Source organism: Protomyctophum parallelum, assembly GCF_964188405.1.
Source record: "Protomyctophum parallelum genome assembly, chromosome: 21".
Lineage (NCBI taxonomy): Eukaryota > Metazoa > Chordata > Actinopteri > Myctophiformes > Myctophidae > Protomyctophum > Protomyctophum parallelum.
In genome coordinates, this window is record NC_139713.1 from 10,381,484 (window position 1) to 10,398,064 (window position 16,581).

The 16,581-nt window shown below is 47.5% G+C and overlaps 1 protein-coding gene across 3 annotated transcripts in view; it reads left to right on the forward strand.

Moving 5' to 3' along the window:
* lamc3 (laminin, gamma 3) overlaps positions 1 to 16,581 on the forward strand; it is a 163,315-nt gene that overhangs the window by 124,374 nt on the left and 22,360 nt on the right. For all 3 annotated transcript variants that reach the window (XM_083793995.1, XM_083793996.1, XM_083793997.1), the window contains exons 13-17: positions 3,054 to 3,242; positions 11,050 to 11,298; positions 12,578 to 12,731; positions 13,712 to 13,854; positions 15,369 to 15,547. In XM_083793995.1, coding sequence (XP_083650121.1) covers positions 3,054 to 3,242; positions 11,050 to 11,298; positions 12,578 to 12,731; positions 13,712 to 13,854; positions 15,369 to 15,547 — 914 coding nt within the window. The remainder of the gene's footprint in view (positions 1 to 3,053; positions 3,243 to 11,049; positions 11,299 to 12,577; positions 12,732 to 13,711; positions 13,855 to 15,368; positions 15,548 to 16,581) is intronic.

The window sequence follows — 16,581 nt, forward strand, 5'->3', positions numbered from 1 at the left end:
GCATTCCACAGTGTGGGAGCAACTATACTGGAAATGCCCGGTCAGCCTTAAGTTCTCATTTTAGTCACAGGAATCATCAGAATTGCCCTGATCTGAAGACGGTAGGTCTTCAGATCAGGCCCTTCTGATGATTCCTGCGACTAAAATGTACATTTAAAGTACATTTAACTTAACTACTGTACTGTCGAGGTGTTAAGAAGAGTTGACGGTCGTTTTGTCACGTCTCCATAGCAACACACTAGTGTTTAAACTGTCTCCGTCAAACCTGACGAACCCTGAGGATCCATTTATTAACCCATTAAGACCTGAAGCCGAAAATCCAAAAAGTTTTTTGAATTAAGAAATAAAACGTATGTTACTATATCAGTGGTGATATCAGTTATGCCAAGGACCTCCAAAAGTATACGTATGTATTTGACCCCCATCTCAAAATATTGCGCACCATGGACCTCACAATAAGTACCAATGATTTCAGTAAAAAATGGGACTTTAAAAAATATATAAAATATTAGCTTTTTTTCATTATTTAAAAAAACATACTGCAGCAGATCTACAAGCTTATATTGCGGCATGAGCTGCAAAGTGATGCGCTATGATGTGCTTGTATTGTCTGCTCTTTTCAAATAGCCAAGGTAAAAGTATAGCCTAAAAAAATATGTTATATGGTGGTCAAAATATATAGCAAAAAATGAGTCAAATGACACATGGATGCTTTCCCTTTTAATGGGTGTAATTTAGTTGAAGAGCATCAGCTGGAAACGTCGCTACTGTTGGATGTGCAGAGAAATTGCAGTTAAGGGAGCTGCTAGTGGCCCAGGCCGTGGCGTAACGGTCTGGGCACCGGACTGGTGATCCAGTTGCGGTGTGCCGCGGGTTCGACTCCCGGACCCGACACGGCCTTTACCGCATGTCATCCCCCCATCTCTCTCCCGTTTCCTGTCAGCCTACTATCTATCCCTTAAAAAATCAATAAAAGGCGTAAGCCGCAAAAAAAATATCTTAAAAAAAAAAAAGGGAGCTGCTAGTTTGGCTTCCTTTTTTGTTATATTATCTTTGCCTGTGTGTGTGTGTGTGTGTGGGGGGGGGGGGGGGTGGGGGGGGTGAGTGTTGAATGGTTTTTCTTTTTTGGGGGGGGATGTGTGTGAGACTATTATGTACCGTTTGATGATACCGGCGTGGCCATTAGTATCCATAAGCAATGATGCACTGCTGCAATTATGCATGGAACAATAACAGAGTTGTGTGTGTGTGAGGGGAATTCAGTCGTCTATACCGTCGAGAAAAAAACGTTGCAGCAATTCAACCCATCCTCGAGGGAAGCCTGAGCAGAACCAAGTGCAAATAGGCTCCGCTTCACATTCTGTTATTCAAAAACAGTAATAGGTACTTTGGGCGGTAAGACGTGAGTATGGGGTGGAGGCAGGGAGGGATGGAGGGAGGGCGCACAATTCAATTTACCGTGTATACAGCTATTTAATTATAGCCATTCAACCACCTGTACTCAACGTATAGTCTCCAAAGGACAGCTAATTATTCCTAATTTCCTATATACTGGTGCTGCACCTGTCAGCAGGGAGTGTTGGGCGGGAGGAGTAGGACAGTACGTCCTCCCGGTGGGGGCTCCTCACTGGCAGATGAGTCAGTAGGATATGACCGCAGTGACAACACAACTGTGTGTGTGTAGGGAGGAAACAATTGACGACATTGGGGAGAATAGGGGTTAAAAAAAGCAAAAAATATATACATTTTAATAAATAATGAACACTGCCATAACCCATTTTGCGCGGGAACCCCTTTTGGTGTTAGCATTATGTTATGCTTTAGCTATTGAAAAATAGCAGATCTACAAGCTCAATCTCAGGTCAAAATGGGTGGGCTTTTCACACAGGGAAGCGACACTTTACCTGCGTTCTGCCTTGGACCCGACGGGGTCATACTGCTCATGTGAATAGATAGTCCTCTACATCTGCCTCTCTCTGGCTCCGCCTTCTGCCGCTCTCTCAGCCAATCGTTTTCAGCAAATGATAATACTTTTTTGGGTTTTTTTTTCCAGGCTGTGGAAACTTACCAGTTTGTTTTTTTAAGACCGACAGTCATAGAAATGATAATCTCTCTGCACATGGGGTGGAAAAAGTTTGCTTCTCGAAGGTCTTTTTGGTGCAGATCTGGCCCTTATTTTCTTCTCTTTTTTTTTTCTTTTTTTCTCGCAAAGCAATTACAGTCAGTGTGAATTTAGTTCTGCTTTTCTCAGGCGAGAGCAGCAGGAAAATGTTTTCTCATTGCGTTTGTTAGGGCAGTGGTTCCCAAAGTAGGGGTCCTTGAGAGGGTTCCAGGGGGTCCCCAGCTAAATGATAATTAGGAACCAAATGTACAATATACATTGTGTTCCCAGAGATAGAAATGCCATTAAATGGGGGGTCCGTAGTGGTCAAACCGGGGGCCCTTGAAATGAAAACGGTATAAAATCACTGCTAGAGCTATAAAAACAGTCTCTTATGGAGGGGTCCCTGGCATATATTATCGAATGGGGGTCCACGGGCTAATTGTCAATTTGGGGGTCCTTGACATGAAAACGTTTGAGAACCACTGTGTTAGGGTGTTAGTGTTGTGTGTTCATTCATGGCTGGCTGGGATGATTTTCACCAGAGACATACTGCCCTCTACTGGTTGGTGGTGAGGAGGAGGAGAATACCGTGTGTGTGTGTGTGTGTGTGTGTGTGTGTGTGTGTGTGTGTGTGTGTGTGTGTGTGTGTGTGTGTGTGTGTGTGTGTGTGTGTGTGTGTGTGTGTGTGTGTGTGTGTGTGTGTGTGTGTGTGTGTGTGTGTGTGTGTGTGTGTGTGTGTGTGTGTGTGTGTGTGAAAACAAAATGTGTGTGTGTGTGAAAACAAAATGTGTGTTTATTCATTTAAGTGTGTGTACGTGATTGATTGATTTCTGATTTAATTGTTTTTTTGGTACGTGTATGTGTGTTAAAACTGTATGTGCCTGCATGTTTCTGTGTGTGTGTGTGTGTGTGTGTGTGTGTGTGTGTGTGCATGCGTTCCTTCATTCAGGTGTGTGCGACTGTTCCCACTTCACCACGGGGACGACCTGCGACCGCTGCGTGGACGGTTACTACGGCAACGCTTTGATTGGCACCCCCGCTGACTGCCTGGCATGCCCTTGCCCGCACGGCAGCAGCTGTGCTCTGATCGCAGAGACCGGGGACGTGGTCTGTACCAACTGTCCTCCTGGACAGAGGGGTGAGTTAGTTAAACATCATGGTCTGTACCAACTGTCCTCCTGGACAGAGGGGTGAGTTAGTTAAACATCATGGTCTGTACCAACTGTCCTCCTGGACAGAGGGGTGAGTTAGTTAAACATCATGGTCTGTACCAACTGTCCTCCTGGACAGAGGGGTGAGTTAGTTAAACATCATGGTCTGTACCAACTGTCCTCCTGGACAGAGGGGTGAGTTATAGTTCACATCATGGTCTGTACAAACTGTCCTCCTGGACAGAGGGGTGAGTTAGTTAAACATCATGGTCTGTACCAACTGTCCTCCTGGACAGAGGGGTGAGTTATAGTTCACATCATGGTCTGTACAAACTGTCCTCCTGGACAGAGGGGTGAGTTATAGTTCACATCATGGTCTGTACAAACTGTCCTCCTGGACAGAGGGGTGAGTTATAGTTCACATCATGGTCTGTACCATGATGTCGGTGATCTGAAAGTTATATTTTGATATACATTAGGCTATATATCTAGGGTCACCATAAGTCCTCTTTTACGCGGATATGTCCTTTTTTGGGGTGCTTGTCGGAGGGGGGGGGGGGGTTATGAATTCCTTCAAATGTCCTGGTTTTGCTCGTATCTGTACGGGTAACGCTCAAAGACCATTACAGCATATGTGACTACATTTGACTGAGGGACTGCCATTGGATTTTTTAGATTTTTTGTTTTTTTCATTATGAAAGCAGGGAATCATAGCTTCAAATTGACATATTGGTTGTTCAGTTTGACCCACCAGTTTTGGAGATATGTCTTATAGAGTAATGTCTTGTAGAAAACAGCAAGTTGAGAACAGGCTTGAAAGGTTCACTTCTCTAACATTACACCTAGCTACATGTTTAGGCATTTATTTTTGATATTTACATTTCAGCTCTGACACTTATTTCAGACATGCTCTAGAGTCTGCCTGTGCTATTAACTCATTTTTGAAAAATATAAAAAGTCTTTCTCCTCTGGTGAAAAGCTGGAGTTTGCGAGATGGCAGTCTCTCAGTCAAATCTGGTCACATATGTATTTACAATGCTCGTTCAAATGGTTAGTTTGAAAAATAATACTCTTGAGAGGCGGACTTCCAGCCCGAACCCCGGAATGTGTATTATTCATTACTCAACTCTGCTCCTCACCACGTGCAGATCAAAGACTGCACTGAACCTGAGCTCTCTGTGAAGTAATGACATCATGGCTACAGTGTATGAACATATAGCTATAGCGTTCTATTTCGTCCCTGCTGACCGCCAGAGGCGGTGCTTTAAGCACTGAATACGTCCCTTCGCGCATGCGCAGTCGAGTATTTTATACCAACAATGTCGGTTGACCCCGTGATGACCCGGAGTCGTCTATAACTTCCGGCAGTCGTCCGGGGCTCAGTCCCTAATTTCTTCTCGCTTTGCGCAAGTTGTACATAGCACAGAGTTCTACAGCAGAATTAAACTGCACGATAACAGAACTATTGCTTTGCTACTACTAAGTCGCCGGTAGTCCCGCGACCATTGTTGGTCGGAGCTGTGACGCGTGCGTTCGCCCTCCAGGGACTGCGACTTAATACTACTATTATTGTATCGTTTTCGAGTGGAGCTGGGCTTCACATCGTCTTCTTTCCCCGTGGGAACAAGGTAAGCAGACAACCCCTGTTCGCATAGGCTGCGTGCGCGCTGCTTCCCTGCAACACACACGGTCGCGTGCTACAAACGGCGACCTGAGCGTCCCGTTTTAGCACCCGTCAAAGTTGAACGGATAGCTCGTTCTCTTTGACAGCTTACGCTGTCTTGTTTTCCCACGAAGGCTGCGCCGCAGTGCTGGTGACGGCAAGCGTTAGCACTACCCGCTCCCAGCACGTGAGTCGACGCTAGTATTATTTGTTTACTACTTACCTATACTACTTATACTTATACTACTTATACTTATAAGTGTACTTATCTACTGCTATATTACTCTGCCTCTCTGAGCGAGTCTTTGCTGGCACTGGCCAGCTATATAGCACCGCCGCGTGCTACAAACGGCGACCTGAGCGTCCCGTTTAGCACCCGTCAAAGTGAACGGATAGCTCGTTCTCTTTGACAGCTTACGCTGTCTTGTTTTCCCACGAAGGCTGCGCCGCAGTGCTAGTGACGGCAAGCGTTAGCGCTACCCGCTCCCAGCACGTGAGTCGACGCTATTATTATTTGCTTACTACTTATACTTATACTACTTATACTTATACTTATACTACTTATAAGTGTACTTATTTACTGCTATATTACTCTGCCTCTCTGAATGAGTCTTTGCTGGCACTGGCCAGCTATATAGCACCACCGCGAGGTTACGTCAGTAACCCCGGTTATATGAATTGGCTTGACTGATTTAGTCACTTGTTCTCAAATAGTGTACTTTAATTTCGGCACAGAGCCATTGCCACTTTATAGGTTGGTTTTTCTGAAATTATATATATATAACTATATCATTATATATATATCATATATACTGGTCTCTGCTAGAGCACCCCTTACCTGGCATAGGCGGCGTGCGCGCCCCCTCCCTCCAGCTAAGCGGCCTTTAGCAGCTACAGTAGCCTCTACTGGCACAGGCAGCGTCCGCGCTCCCTTCCTACCAGTTTACGGCTCCACCCCTAGCGACCACTAGCGTCCGCGCTCTGGGCTACATCTGCGGGTTTCCAATGGACGAACCCCGCCACCACCTGTGCACCTCCTGCCAGGCTCCTCTGCGGCCAGAGGATGGGCATGACCTCTGCCCTGGGTGCCTTGGCCCCCAACATCTGAGGGAGGCACTCGGTGACAACCCATGTCACGTGGACGCAGGAGCGTCCAATCTCTCTCGCCGGTAATGAAGGCTAACAAAACCCTCCCCGGACAGAAGATACGTTATCGTTTAAAGCGGCGCTATCCCCGCTAAACAGACGTTCATATGATATCATATACTTATCATGGCATAACCTCCTGTGTGTGGGTAAAGGCTGCGTTCGCGCCGCCTCCCTGCTCTGCATACGAGGTCCGTTCGACTGTGAACGCTAGCGCTTATTATAAGACTTGCCGAAGGATAAGAACACTGTCATATTACCTTCGTTTGTTAAACACGCTACTTTTTAAGCTTTGTTTAGCCCCTGCTGGTGATGGCAAGAGCCTTGCTGGCCAAAGCCATATACCGATATTGGCAGCATTCAAGCTTAACTGCTTTTGCGAATAGCTGTATTGTTGTTATTATCAGCCCGGTACAGGAGCAGCTTCCTGCGTCCTCCCAGGGTATTGATGTTGCTACCAGTATAGTTTGTAGCAAAATAGTATTAACAGCTACTGGTGTACATAGCCTGTCTGGTTGTTAACCCAGCTGGCCCCCAGTAGTGGGCCTAGCTGAAGCTGCTACCAGTATGTCTGGAGCTCAAAGCTCCATTAACAGTTTTTTGCATATACAGTGGGTGCAACCTGGTTTGTTCCCACAGGTCGGATTAGTGCCCCTGGGTACCTGTAGGTCCTATTAGCCCAGCTGGTCCCCAGCACAGAGTATCTGGCGCTGCTGACAGCGTAGCTCACAGCTGCTACCAGTAGCTTAAAGTTAAAGCTGTTTATGAACAGGCTATAGCTTGTCTTGTTTTTTAGTAGCCTAGCTGGTCTCCAGCATAGCTCTCTAACTGGCGCTGCTACATGTAGTTGTAGCCCAAGCGCTTATTATACTATTGAAGATAAAAAGCTATCTGTATATAGCTTGCCTTACTGTTTGTTGGCCCAGCTGGTACAGGGCAGGCAGCGTATGCGCTCCGCTCCTCCAGCATACGGCCAGCTTGATGTTACTTACTACTAATCGTTTGTTAGCTCAAGCATTTATTAACAGCTATTGGTGTATAGCTTGTTATGTTCATTAGCTGCAGCTGATACAGGCAGCGTACGCGCTCCCTTCCTTCAGCAGGTGGCTCCTATCGGTGGAGCTATCGGTTGTAGCCTTTTCTCCAAAACTAGCTTGTGTCGGTTTATTTAACCGAACCTGGCTGGGGTAGGCAGCGGTAGCGCTCCCTCCTCCCAGCATGAATGCGTAGTAGTGCACGTGACTAGTGTATTGGAAGTGTCTTTTGTTTCGCTCTGGACTAGCAAACATAAATAATAATGCACTGGAGTTTGGATAAGCGTCATAGTGCCGTGATAAACGGTCACATAGGAAACACTACAGCTGCTACATAGCAGCGTCCAAACCTTGACTGAAGGCTACTTTATTATCATAAATTATAAGTAAGCCTCCGCCGGGGGTACAGGTAGCGTAAAGCTCCCCTCCCCCACCGCGACCATGCAGGTCGCACAGTCTATCTAACAGCAACGTTTGTGTGCTGTTTCTATGATGCACTTTACATCTGGTTGAATCTCAAAGTGCTGCAATGAGCATTTGCATAAACGTAAATGCATATTCACATGCTGCGGCAGGTATAGCAGCATTCAGTTTTTCGATTAAGTCATTATATGCCGATCTAAGTTAAAGCCTCTGCTGGCACAGGCAGCGTACGCGCCCCCTCCCTGCAGCATATGGCCAACACCTAGCAAACCAGTAGCGTCCGCGCCCTGGGCTAGTTGGGACTGGTGTGCACCGGCCGGTCCAAAGGAACCGGTGCCACCACAACGGAGAGCACCCACTTTCGTACCTCGAAAGCCTCTGCTGGTACAGACAGCGTATGCGCTCCCTCAAGCATATGGCCAACACCTAGCAACCAGTAGCGTCCGCGCCCTGGGCTAGTTGGGACTTGTGTGCACCGGCCGGTCCAGAGTAACCGGTGCCACCACAATGGAGAGCTCCCACTTTTGTACCTCGTGTGAAGCTCTCCTTCAGCCGTGAGCCGACCTTGGTCCTGCCCCGTGTGCCAGGAGGAAAAGGTCTGACCGCTGACTACAGCAGATCCGAGAGGGCTCAGCTATCTGCAGAGTTGGCCCGCATGAGGGCCATGCTCACTTCAGATAACACCTAGGCACCTCGGAGGGTGCCGAAGCGCCTACCTCTCCGATGCCACAACTGACTCGAGGTTGATGTGCTCTCCCCGACAGCTTAAGCTACGCACTTCCATGACTATGAGGAAGATGCAGAAGGCGGTGCCTCCCAGGCATCAGAGCCGGCCTCCCACTTCTCAGCTCATGCGCATAGCCGTGGAACGCATACTAAAGCAGGCAGTCGGCTCCTCCAAGCGCCTTCTTCTTGCTGTCTTCGCCGTCCCCCACGCCTGTACCTGAGACAGCTACAGGCCTGCCGGGCGAACGATCAGGGCCCTCTCCCATCTCTATACCGATGGTGAAATCCTGGCAGCCCTGCCCTGATTGGGAAAAGTGTCCTGAGACAACCCGTTGCGACGTGACACTTTAATAGATTTGAACGCACAAGGCGATAAGGGCTGGCCTGGGTTACATGCCAGCCACCAAGCCTGTCATTGCATCCCTCATTGTGTTCCCCAACGAGGCCCGGTGGCAGAACGCTAGGTGACCTCGACCCCAGTGCAGGAGCACAGACAACCTGCTCACTGGGGCCTCCCGTTCACACTTAATAGTGGCAACGTTAATACTGGCTCAGTCACCTTTGGTGTGTCACTGGAGGCATTGGCGTCATGTCCTCAGAGCGTGGGCGGCTGATGTCCATCGTATCTCTAGCCCGTCGCCAAGTCGGGTTTTCACAGTCAAGCTTGACTGATGAGCCTAGGCCAACTCTCCGTAGTCTCCCTGAGGAGCCAGGAGCACTAGGTGGTTCAGCCGGGCGAGAATCGCCGGAGCGAACCATCCAGGGGGGGAAGACCAGGCTGCAGCTTGCAGGCCTACGACACATCCCGCCTCCCAAAGGGCCGAGCTCCAACATTGATGAAATCATCTTGACTGCCCTCGGAGCTCGCGTATCACCGCCGGCCCACACTAGAGGCCAGCGTGTTCCCTGGCGTCCCACGCAGGGACCTGACTGTGACTGTGACTTTCCGGGCTGTGCAGTGCCTTCTGACGCCAGCCCCCCATATCCGGCGGGTCAAAATGGCCATTATCAGCAACATGACGAGAGCCCTACTATCAGACCAGGAGTGATGTGTCCTCCTGCCCAAGGGCGCAACAGAGGCTGTATATCCTCAGTCACACTAAGGGAAGTCCGATCTACATACTTCCTCGTGACGCAAGACAGACGGGTGTCGACATGTCTTGAATCTGATGGGACCCATATGAAGTTTATGCCAGTCTACTGGGCCGAACACGGCAATGTGCTGGAGCGGCAAGTGGTGCGCTCCGCTCTATAGCACACATTCTCATACTCATGGGACCTTAACCGGGTACTGGACGCCCTGTGCGGGCCTACCTTCGAACCCTTGGCACAGGCAGAGCTGAAGTGGGTGTCATGCAAGACAGCCCTTCTCCTGGCCATTACATTGGCAAAGCGTGTCAGTGAACTGCACGCTCTGTCAGTCAGCGAATCATGTCTGAGGTGGAACGCAGACGGCTCGGGGGTCACGCTGTGGCCAAACATAGCATTCCTCCCGAAGGTGCTGTCGCAGGCTCACCTCAACCGGCCTATCAGGCTGGCTCGATTCAACCCCCCACCTGGGGAGCTGACAGACAAACTGGAGCTGTTGTGCCCAGTCCGGGCCCTGAGAGCCTACATTGAAGCTACTGCACGCATCAGGCGAGCAGAGCAGCTGTTCTTTTGCCATAGTGGTGTGAACAAAGGCGGCGCTCCCTCCAAGCAGCGCCTGTCCCACTGGATTGTAGACACAATCAGCCACGCCTATGAGGCAAGTAACCTCCCCGTACCATCAGGGGTACGGTGCCACTCTACAAGGAGCATTTCCACATCATGGGCTGCCATGAGAGGGGTGCCCTTGGAGGACATTTGTGCCGCCGCCTCATGGGCTTCGGCAGGCACTTTCTCAAGGTACTACAGGGTGAATGTTGCCACTCCCCACCCAGTGGACGTGGCCCTCTTCCCCGAATCCTCCGGTTCTACCCTTTGAGGTCTGTAATCAGGATTCCTCGTGACTTGGCTGGTATAAGTCATTCAGTGCTTAAAGCACCGCCTCTGGCGGTCAGCAGGGACGAAATAGAACGATAGTTACGTATGTAACTACGGTTCTATGAGTCCTGAATGACCGCCAGAGGCACTCTTGTCACTCAGAATCCTCGTGTTCTCGCGAGAAGATTCTGTAGGGACTGAGCCCCGGACGACTGCCGGAAGTTATAGACGACTCCGGGTCATCACGGGGTCAACCGACATTGTTGGTATAAAATACTCGACTGCGCATGCGCGAAGGGACGTATTCAGTGCTTAAAGCACCGCCTCTGGCGGTCATTCAGGACTCATAGAACCGTAGTTACATACGTAACTATCGTTTTAAAGGACCACTTCACCCGACACCCAGTTTTAACATGACCTTGCGTCACCAGGCTTTTGTCAACCTGTCATATACTTGGTCCTACAAGATGGCATCATTTCTGTGGACAGGTCTGTGGACAGTTGAGCAACATCATTGGTAGGCAGGTTTATTCATTTCAAAAAGAGATTTAAACCTTTGTTCTTGACTTCTTGTGTTGCAAGAACAATAGTTTTTATTACAGCATGCTAACTTTATAGGAAGAGAAAGGTTGACGTTTACATTAGCTTGAATCCCCATCATGATGTCACTGGTAGGAAGGTTTCTTAACTGGCTTGAAAATGGGTGAAGTAGTGAACACAAAAATAATGTCAAGAAATCTCAAGCTGAATGTCTTGTACTGCTACTTTGACTGTAAGCGTTTCAAAGTTGATACAAGTCTGACCTCTGACCTTGGCTTCCCCCCCCCCCCCCCTCAGGGAGTCGCTGTCAGATGTGCGAGGATGGTTTCTATGGCGACCCGCTGGGCCAGTCCGGCCCGTCGGCTCGACCGTGCGTGAGGTGCGACTGTAACGGCAACGTGGACCCCAACGCGGTGGGCGTGTGCGACCACCTGACCGGCCGCTGCCTGAAGTGTCTGGGGCACACGGAGGGCGACCACTGTGGGCGCTGCCAACCCGGCTTCTATGGCGACGCGCACAACCAGAGCAGCAGCCAGAAATGCAAAGGTGAGTGGACAGAGCAAAGTTATAAAGGTATACTGTAAGGCAAAATATTGTACTTTTACTACACTATAAATATTTGAAAACTTTCTTCAACACCACTTCAGACCTATTTTATAATTTGAAAATAGCCAATATATTCTAAACCGCGTGAAATGGGACCTTTTGCACAGTACATTTAGATGCCAATACTGTTGTACTTTTTGAATGCAGGCCTTTTACTTAACAGAGTATTTCTTCAATAGGGTATTGATAAAACATAATAATAATACTTTCCCCACCACCGCTGAGATTCAATGACACACATCCAGTAGAGCCATCAGTCTCCCTGAGTGACACTCACTCTGCTGTCTGCGTAGCGTGTCTGAGTTGCACTCCGGCCTGGAGGAATATGGCTGGCACGCAGACACCCCTCCGATGGATGGAGGGAGGCTGTGCTCGCACACAGCCAGATCTCACAGCGGCTGTGGTGCAGACACCATGATAGAGAAGAGCTTTTTGATAACAGTGGGAATCAGGGATTCGACTAGGGTGGCATGAGGCTACAAGAAGAATCCCCCTATTCAAGCTTCCAGTTCTTTTAGATAAAAGATACCATGGAGCTAGCAGTGGTGGAAGTAGGACTTTTTTAAATAAAAGTAGCAACACCACCATGTAGAAATATTCAGTTAAAAGAGTGTATAATAATATAATAAATGTATAATTAAAAAGCTTGCTCGAGTAAAAGTACAAGTTTAATCCACTCAGTTTGTAGTTTTGTATTACTAATCTAAATCTGCAACGTAACTTGTAACTGAAGCTGTCAAATCATTGCAATGGAGTACAAGTATACAATTATTTAAACAAACATATCAGGCAAAGCTCACTTTTAACCACTAGGCCTACAGTATGTATTAGCAATTTAATGCTATGATTGCTTATCAAACATATTGCATTATATTATAATAATTATTATTCCTGATCAGAGCGTTTGTGTTGTTTGTGCTGTGCTGTGCTGTGCTGTGCTGTGCTGTGCTGTGCTGTTGTGCTGTGCTGTGCTGTGCTGTGCTGTGCTGTGCTGTGCTGTGCTGTGCTGTGCTGTGCTGTGCTGTGCTGTGCTGTGCTGTGTTGTGCTGTGCTGTGCTGTGCTGTGCTGTGCTGTGCTGTGTTGTGCTGTGCTGTGCTGTGCTGTGCTGTGCTGTGCTGTGCTGTGCTGTGCTGTGCTGTGCTGTGTTGTGCTGTGCTGTGCTGTGCTGTGCTGTGCTGTGCTGTGCTGTGCTGTGCTGCGTTGCGTTGCATTGTCCAGCTTGCAGCTGCTATCCAGCGGGGACCTCGGGGCCGCTGGACCAGTGTCACCCCACGGACGGACGGTGTCACTGCCTGGGTCACGTGACGGGGAGGGACTGCAGTCACTGCGACGAGGGCTACTTCAACCTGCAGCCTGGGAGAGGCTGTGAGAGGTGAGCAGCATTCTGTCAAACATCACAATATCATCCCTGTTGGGTTGGAAACATCATTATGTCCAGAACGGCTGCTTTTCAGGATTCAAATTAAATCTACAAGCTCGGAAAACACAGATTTGGTGCTGCGGTTCGAGTGACGCTGCAGTGATCAACTATAGGCCGTTAATTTATGAAGCAAGAAACACAAAAAGTTTGAGTGCGGTTTCTCCCCCGACAGCAACGATATTTTAAACGTGCAGGTTCTCAACGTTGGCTCAACTCTAGATTGGGCTTCCAGTACAGAATATTTTTTGTTATTTTCAACATTTCTGCCTCTTATATTATCTGACAATTACTTTTGATGCAGTAAGGGTCTTTTTTTTCTCCTTCTTCTTTTCGTTCCTTTTGAGGTATTAAAACGGTCTTAAAAGTCCTTCACTGATAGAGTGATGTCACAGGCAAGCTACATGAGAACCGTTTGAATTTACAATGACAATTTAGGCATTTAGCAGACGCTCTTAATCTAGAGCGATTTACATTAAGCAAGAACAAAAAAGCATGGGAATACATCACATACATAAACAAGTAGTTATCATGAATCATATGTAAGCTAAGAACCTAACAGTGGAATATCTATATAATGAAACATATATACTATATAGTGCTATCATGTCCACATAAAATGCTATAAGTCTACATAAAATGCTATCTAAGTCTATATTAATGTTATCTAAGTTACATACTGTAAGTTGAGCCTTTGCATACGCCTGTAAGATCGTCTGGGCTAGGGCAAGTGCTACGAGCCATGATGAGGTGGGTTTTCAGACTACGGTGGAAGATTGGGAGTGAGGCTGCAGTTCTGACTGCAATGGGAAGTGCATTCCATAGTTTTGGAGCCAGAAGGGAGAAGAGTTTGGGACGTACGCCGTTCCCACGTGTCAATGTGCCTGGTGGTGATTATTAATGTTGTCTTCTTCTTTTCTTTATTTCCTATTAAGGTGTGAGTGTAATCCGGTTGGCTCTCTGTCCACGGCCTGCCACCCGGTCTCAGGACAGTGCATGTGTCGTGCAGGAGTGGAGGGGAGACTGTGTGACTCATGCCGAGTCAGCTTCTTTGGATTCTCTGCGCGAGGTTGCAGAGGTACTGGAGCTGTACTTTGCATTCAACAACAATATATATAGTTTAGACCAGTGGTTCCCAAAGTGGGGTCCGGGGACCCTAGGGGTCCCCAGCTAAATGATAAGTTAGGAACCAAATGGACCCTTGTGGGTCTATAACTCTGAGAGTGTACAAATGGAACCAAATTTGTTCATTTTGTTCCATTTGTTCCTAATTCAGGTCAAACCGGGGGCCCTAGAGCCGTAAAAGTCCTTGGCATGTATTTCCAAATTGGGAGTCCGCAAGCTAATGAGTGTCATTTTGGGGGTCCTTGACATGAAAAGGTTTAGTTACCACTGGTTTACACCGTCAAATATTAACCTTTATTGAGAAGGATATCCCCTTGACATGTATCATCTTGTTTTCGAGGGGGTCCAACACCATACAGTAAATACAGTAGACTGAACAATACAGACAAATACATTCATGCATACACAGACAAGGACAAGAAACTAGCCGCTCCCACCCTCCCTAATCACACCACAGAATAACAGACTTCATGCATCAGTGTACTCATGTAATGATGTAAAGATGTAAAGGTCATTAACATAAAACAAAAACAGGCCATAAACCATTACAAACATGCAAATGCATCATGCATTATTAACAACATACTTATATGAATACACAAAGTACAAACATGCACATGCACCGTGGATGTTAAATTACAGTGTATTGAATTACAGTGGATTCACAGCATGTTTTATAAGAGACAGAGAGAGAGCAATTTCATAGGCATTTAGAAACAGGAGCAGGGCATAAAGATATTGAAGGCGTTATAATGGATCTGGGGGAACTGTGGAGATTGTGTTGCTGCTGCCCTTTGTAAGTGACAATGTACATGCACCTAATGGGCTAGCACATGACATGCTACCCCTTCAGAGCTGAAGCTGCAATCCAGAATCTTCTCTATATGATGGAATATGTAGATCTGAGGCCGATTCTAAAAAAAGAAAAAAAGGCTTCTAAATCCACAGTTTACTGAAAAACCTATGTTTCTATGTCAGTGGTTCTCAACCTTTTCCATGTCATGAATTATCTGTATTTGGCCACGGACCCCCATCTGAAAATATGTTGTTCCAGGGACCTCCCGGGAGCAAAGATATGAGTTAAAAACGTTCGCTCTGAAATAATATATATTCAAAGATGTGCGCCACATTTTCATGATTTTTCAAGAATAGCAGATCTACAAGCTCGTAGCAGTGCCGCGCTATGAGCTTGTATAACATTAATGCTTAAAACGCCAAAGGGGGTTCCCGTCCAGAATGGGTTAATACAATGTAATACAAGCTCACAATGCATACCATGGCAGCATGCTTGTGGATCTGCTCTTTCCACCGAATGCTGGTTGTGGTTAAATGTCCACCCCATTGCTCCTCTCTTCCCCTCATGGTTAAATGTCCACCCCATTGCTCCTCTCTTCCACTCATGGTTAAATGTCCACCCCATTGCTCCTCTCTTCCACTCACGGTGATTGTCCTCTTCATCCCCTCCAGCCTGTAACTGTGACCCGATGGGCTCCATCCACATGCAGTGTCACAGCAATGGCACTTGTCTCTGCCGCCAGGGCTTCGTGGGCTACAAGTGTGACAAATGTGAAAGGAACTATTATCACAACAGAGCCACGCACCAGTGCGAGGAGTGTCCACTCTGCTACGGACTGGTCAAGGAGCAGGTGAGTGCGGGCAGACGTGCGTGCGTGCGTGAGGGGTGGGGCGGCGGTAGCTCAGGGGTAGAGTGGCCGGATGGGAACCGTTCAAACCCAGGCTCCCCCAGAGTGACCTTGAGCAAGACACTGAACCCCTAATTGCTCCCGATGTGCAGGTTGGTGCCTTGCATGGTTTCCTATATGTCATCTGTGTATGAATGTATGGGTGAATGTAATGCAAAATCTATGTATATCGTCTAGGATAAAGGCGCTATATAAATGCACCATTTACCATTTTAGGATTAGACATTATAGTGGTTCTGTTCGTTATGGGGGTTAGATATGCATGATTAATACAGTTGAGTTGAACACCAGTGGTGAACGCTCATGAACAATTGCATACAATTGCATGTACTGTACAGTGTACTGTAGCGTGGCACCGGCCCATTATCCAGTACAAATGGCTCTTGAAATAGCCGAGCCTCCGGGTCATGGGGTCTTTGTAGTGTTGCGTGGCAGCCATATGGGCTCACTTTGTATTTCTAGATCACAGGTAAACACAGGATGCTCAGTGAAACACAAGCAGACATTTTGCCCTACTGATCCCCCAGTACAGCGCTTCCATGTCCCCGGAGATTAGCATCAGCTCCTCCACATCCGTATGCTGCCCCCGGTTCTGTTCTCCCCATGGGCCAGGACAAAACCACAGGGGCACTCTGTCATTCGCTGTGCAGTATAGTGAAAGAAGCACTCTGATGCTTTAAAGAATGTAGAAGAATTGTTATTTTGATCAACGTTTGCCTGTTCTCTCTTCTAATGGTACCACATCAGTACAGCATGGGATTGTGGACGAGTCTTACCCAACAACAACAAAATATTCCAAGTTCTGGGTCTGAGAGAATAAATCTCATCAAATGGTGGTCAGTGGCTCAAATGCCGAATATAAAATGAAATTAAAAAGGGTGAAAACCACTGGCCTAAGTGAAAGTAGCACTACCACTACTTACTTGTAGAAACACTTAAACATTTTAGTTGCGTAAAAGTACAAAGGTACTGGCATC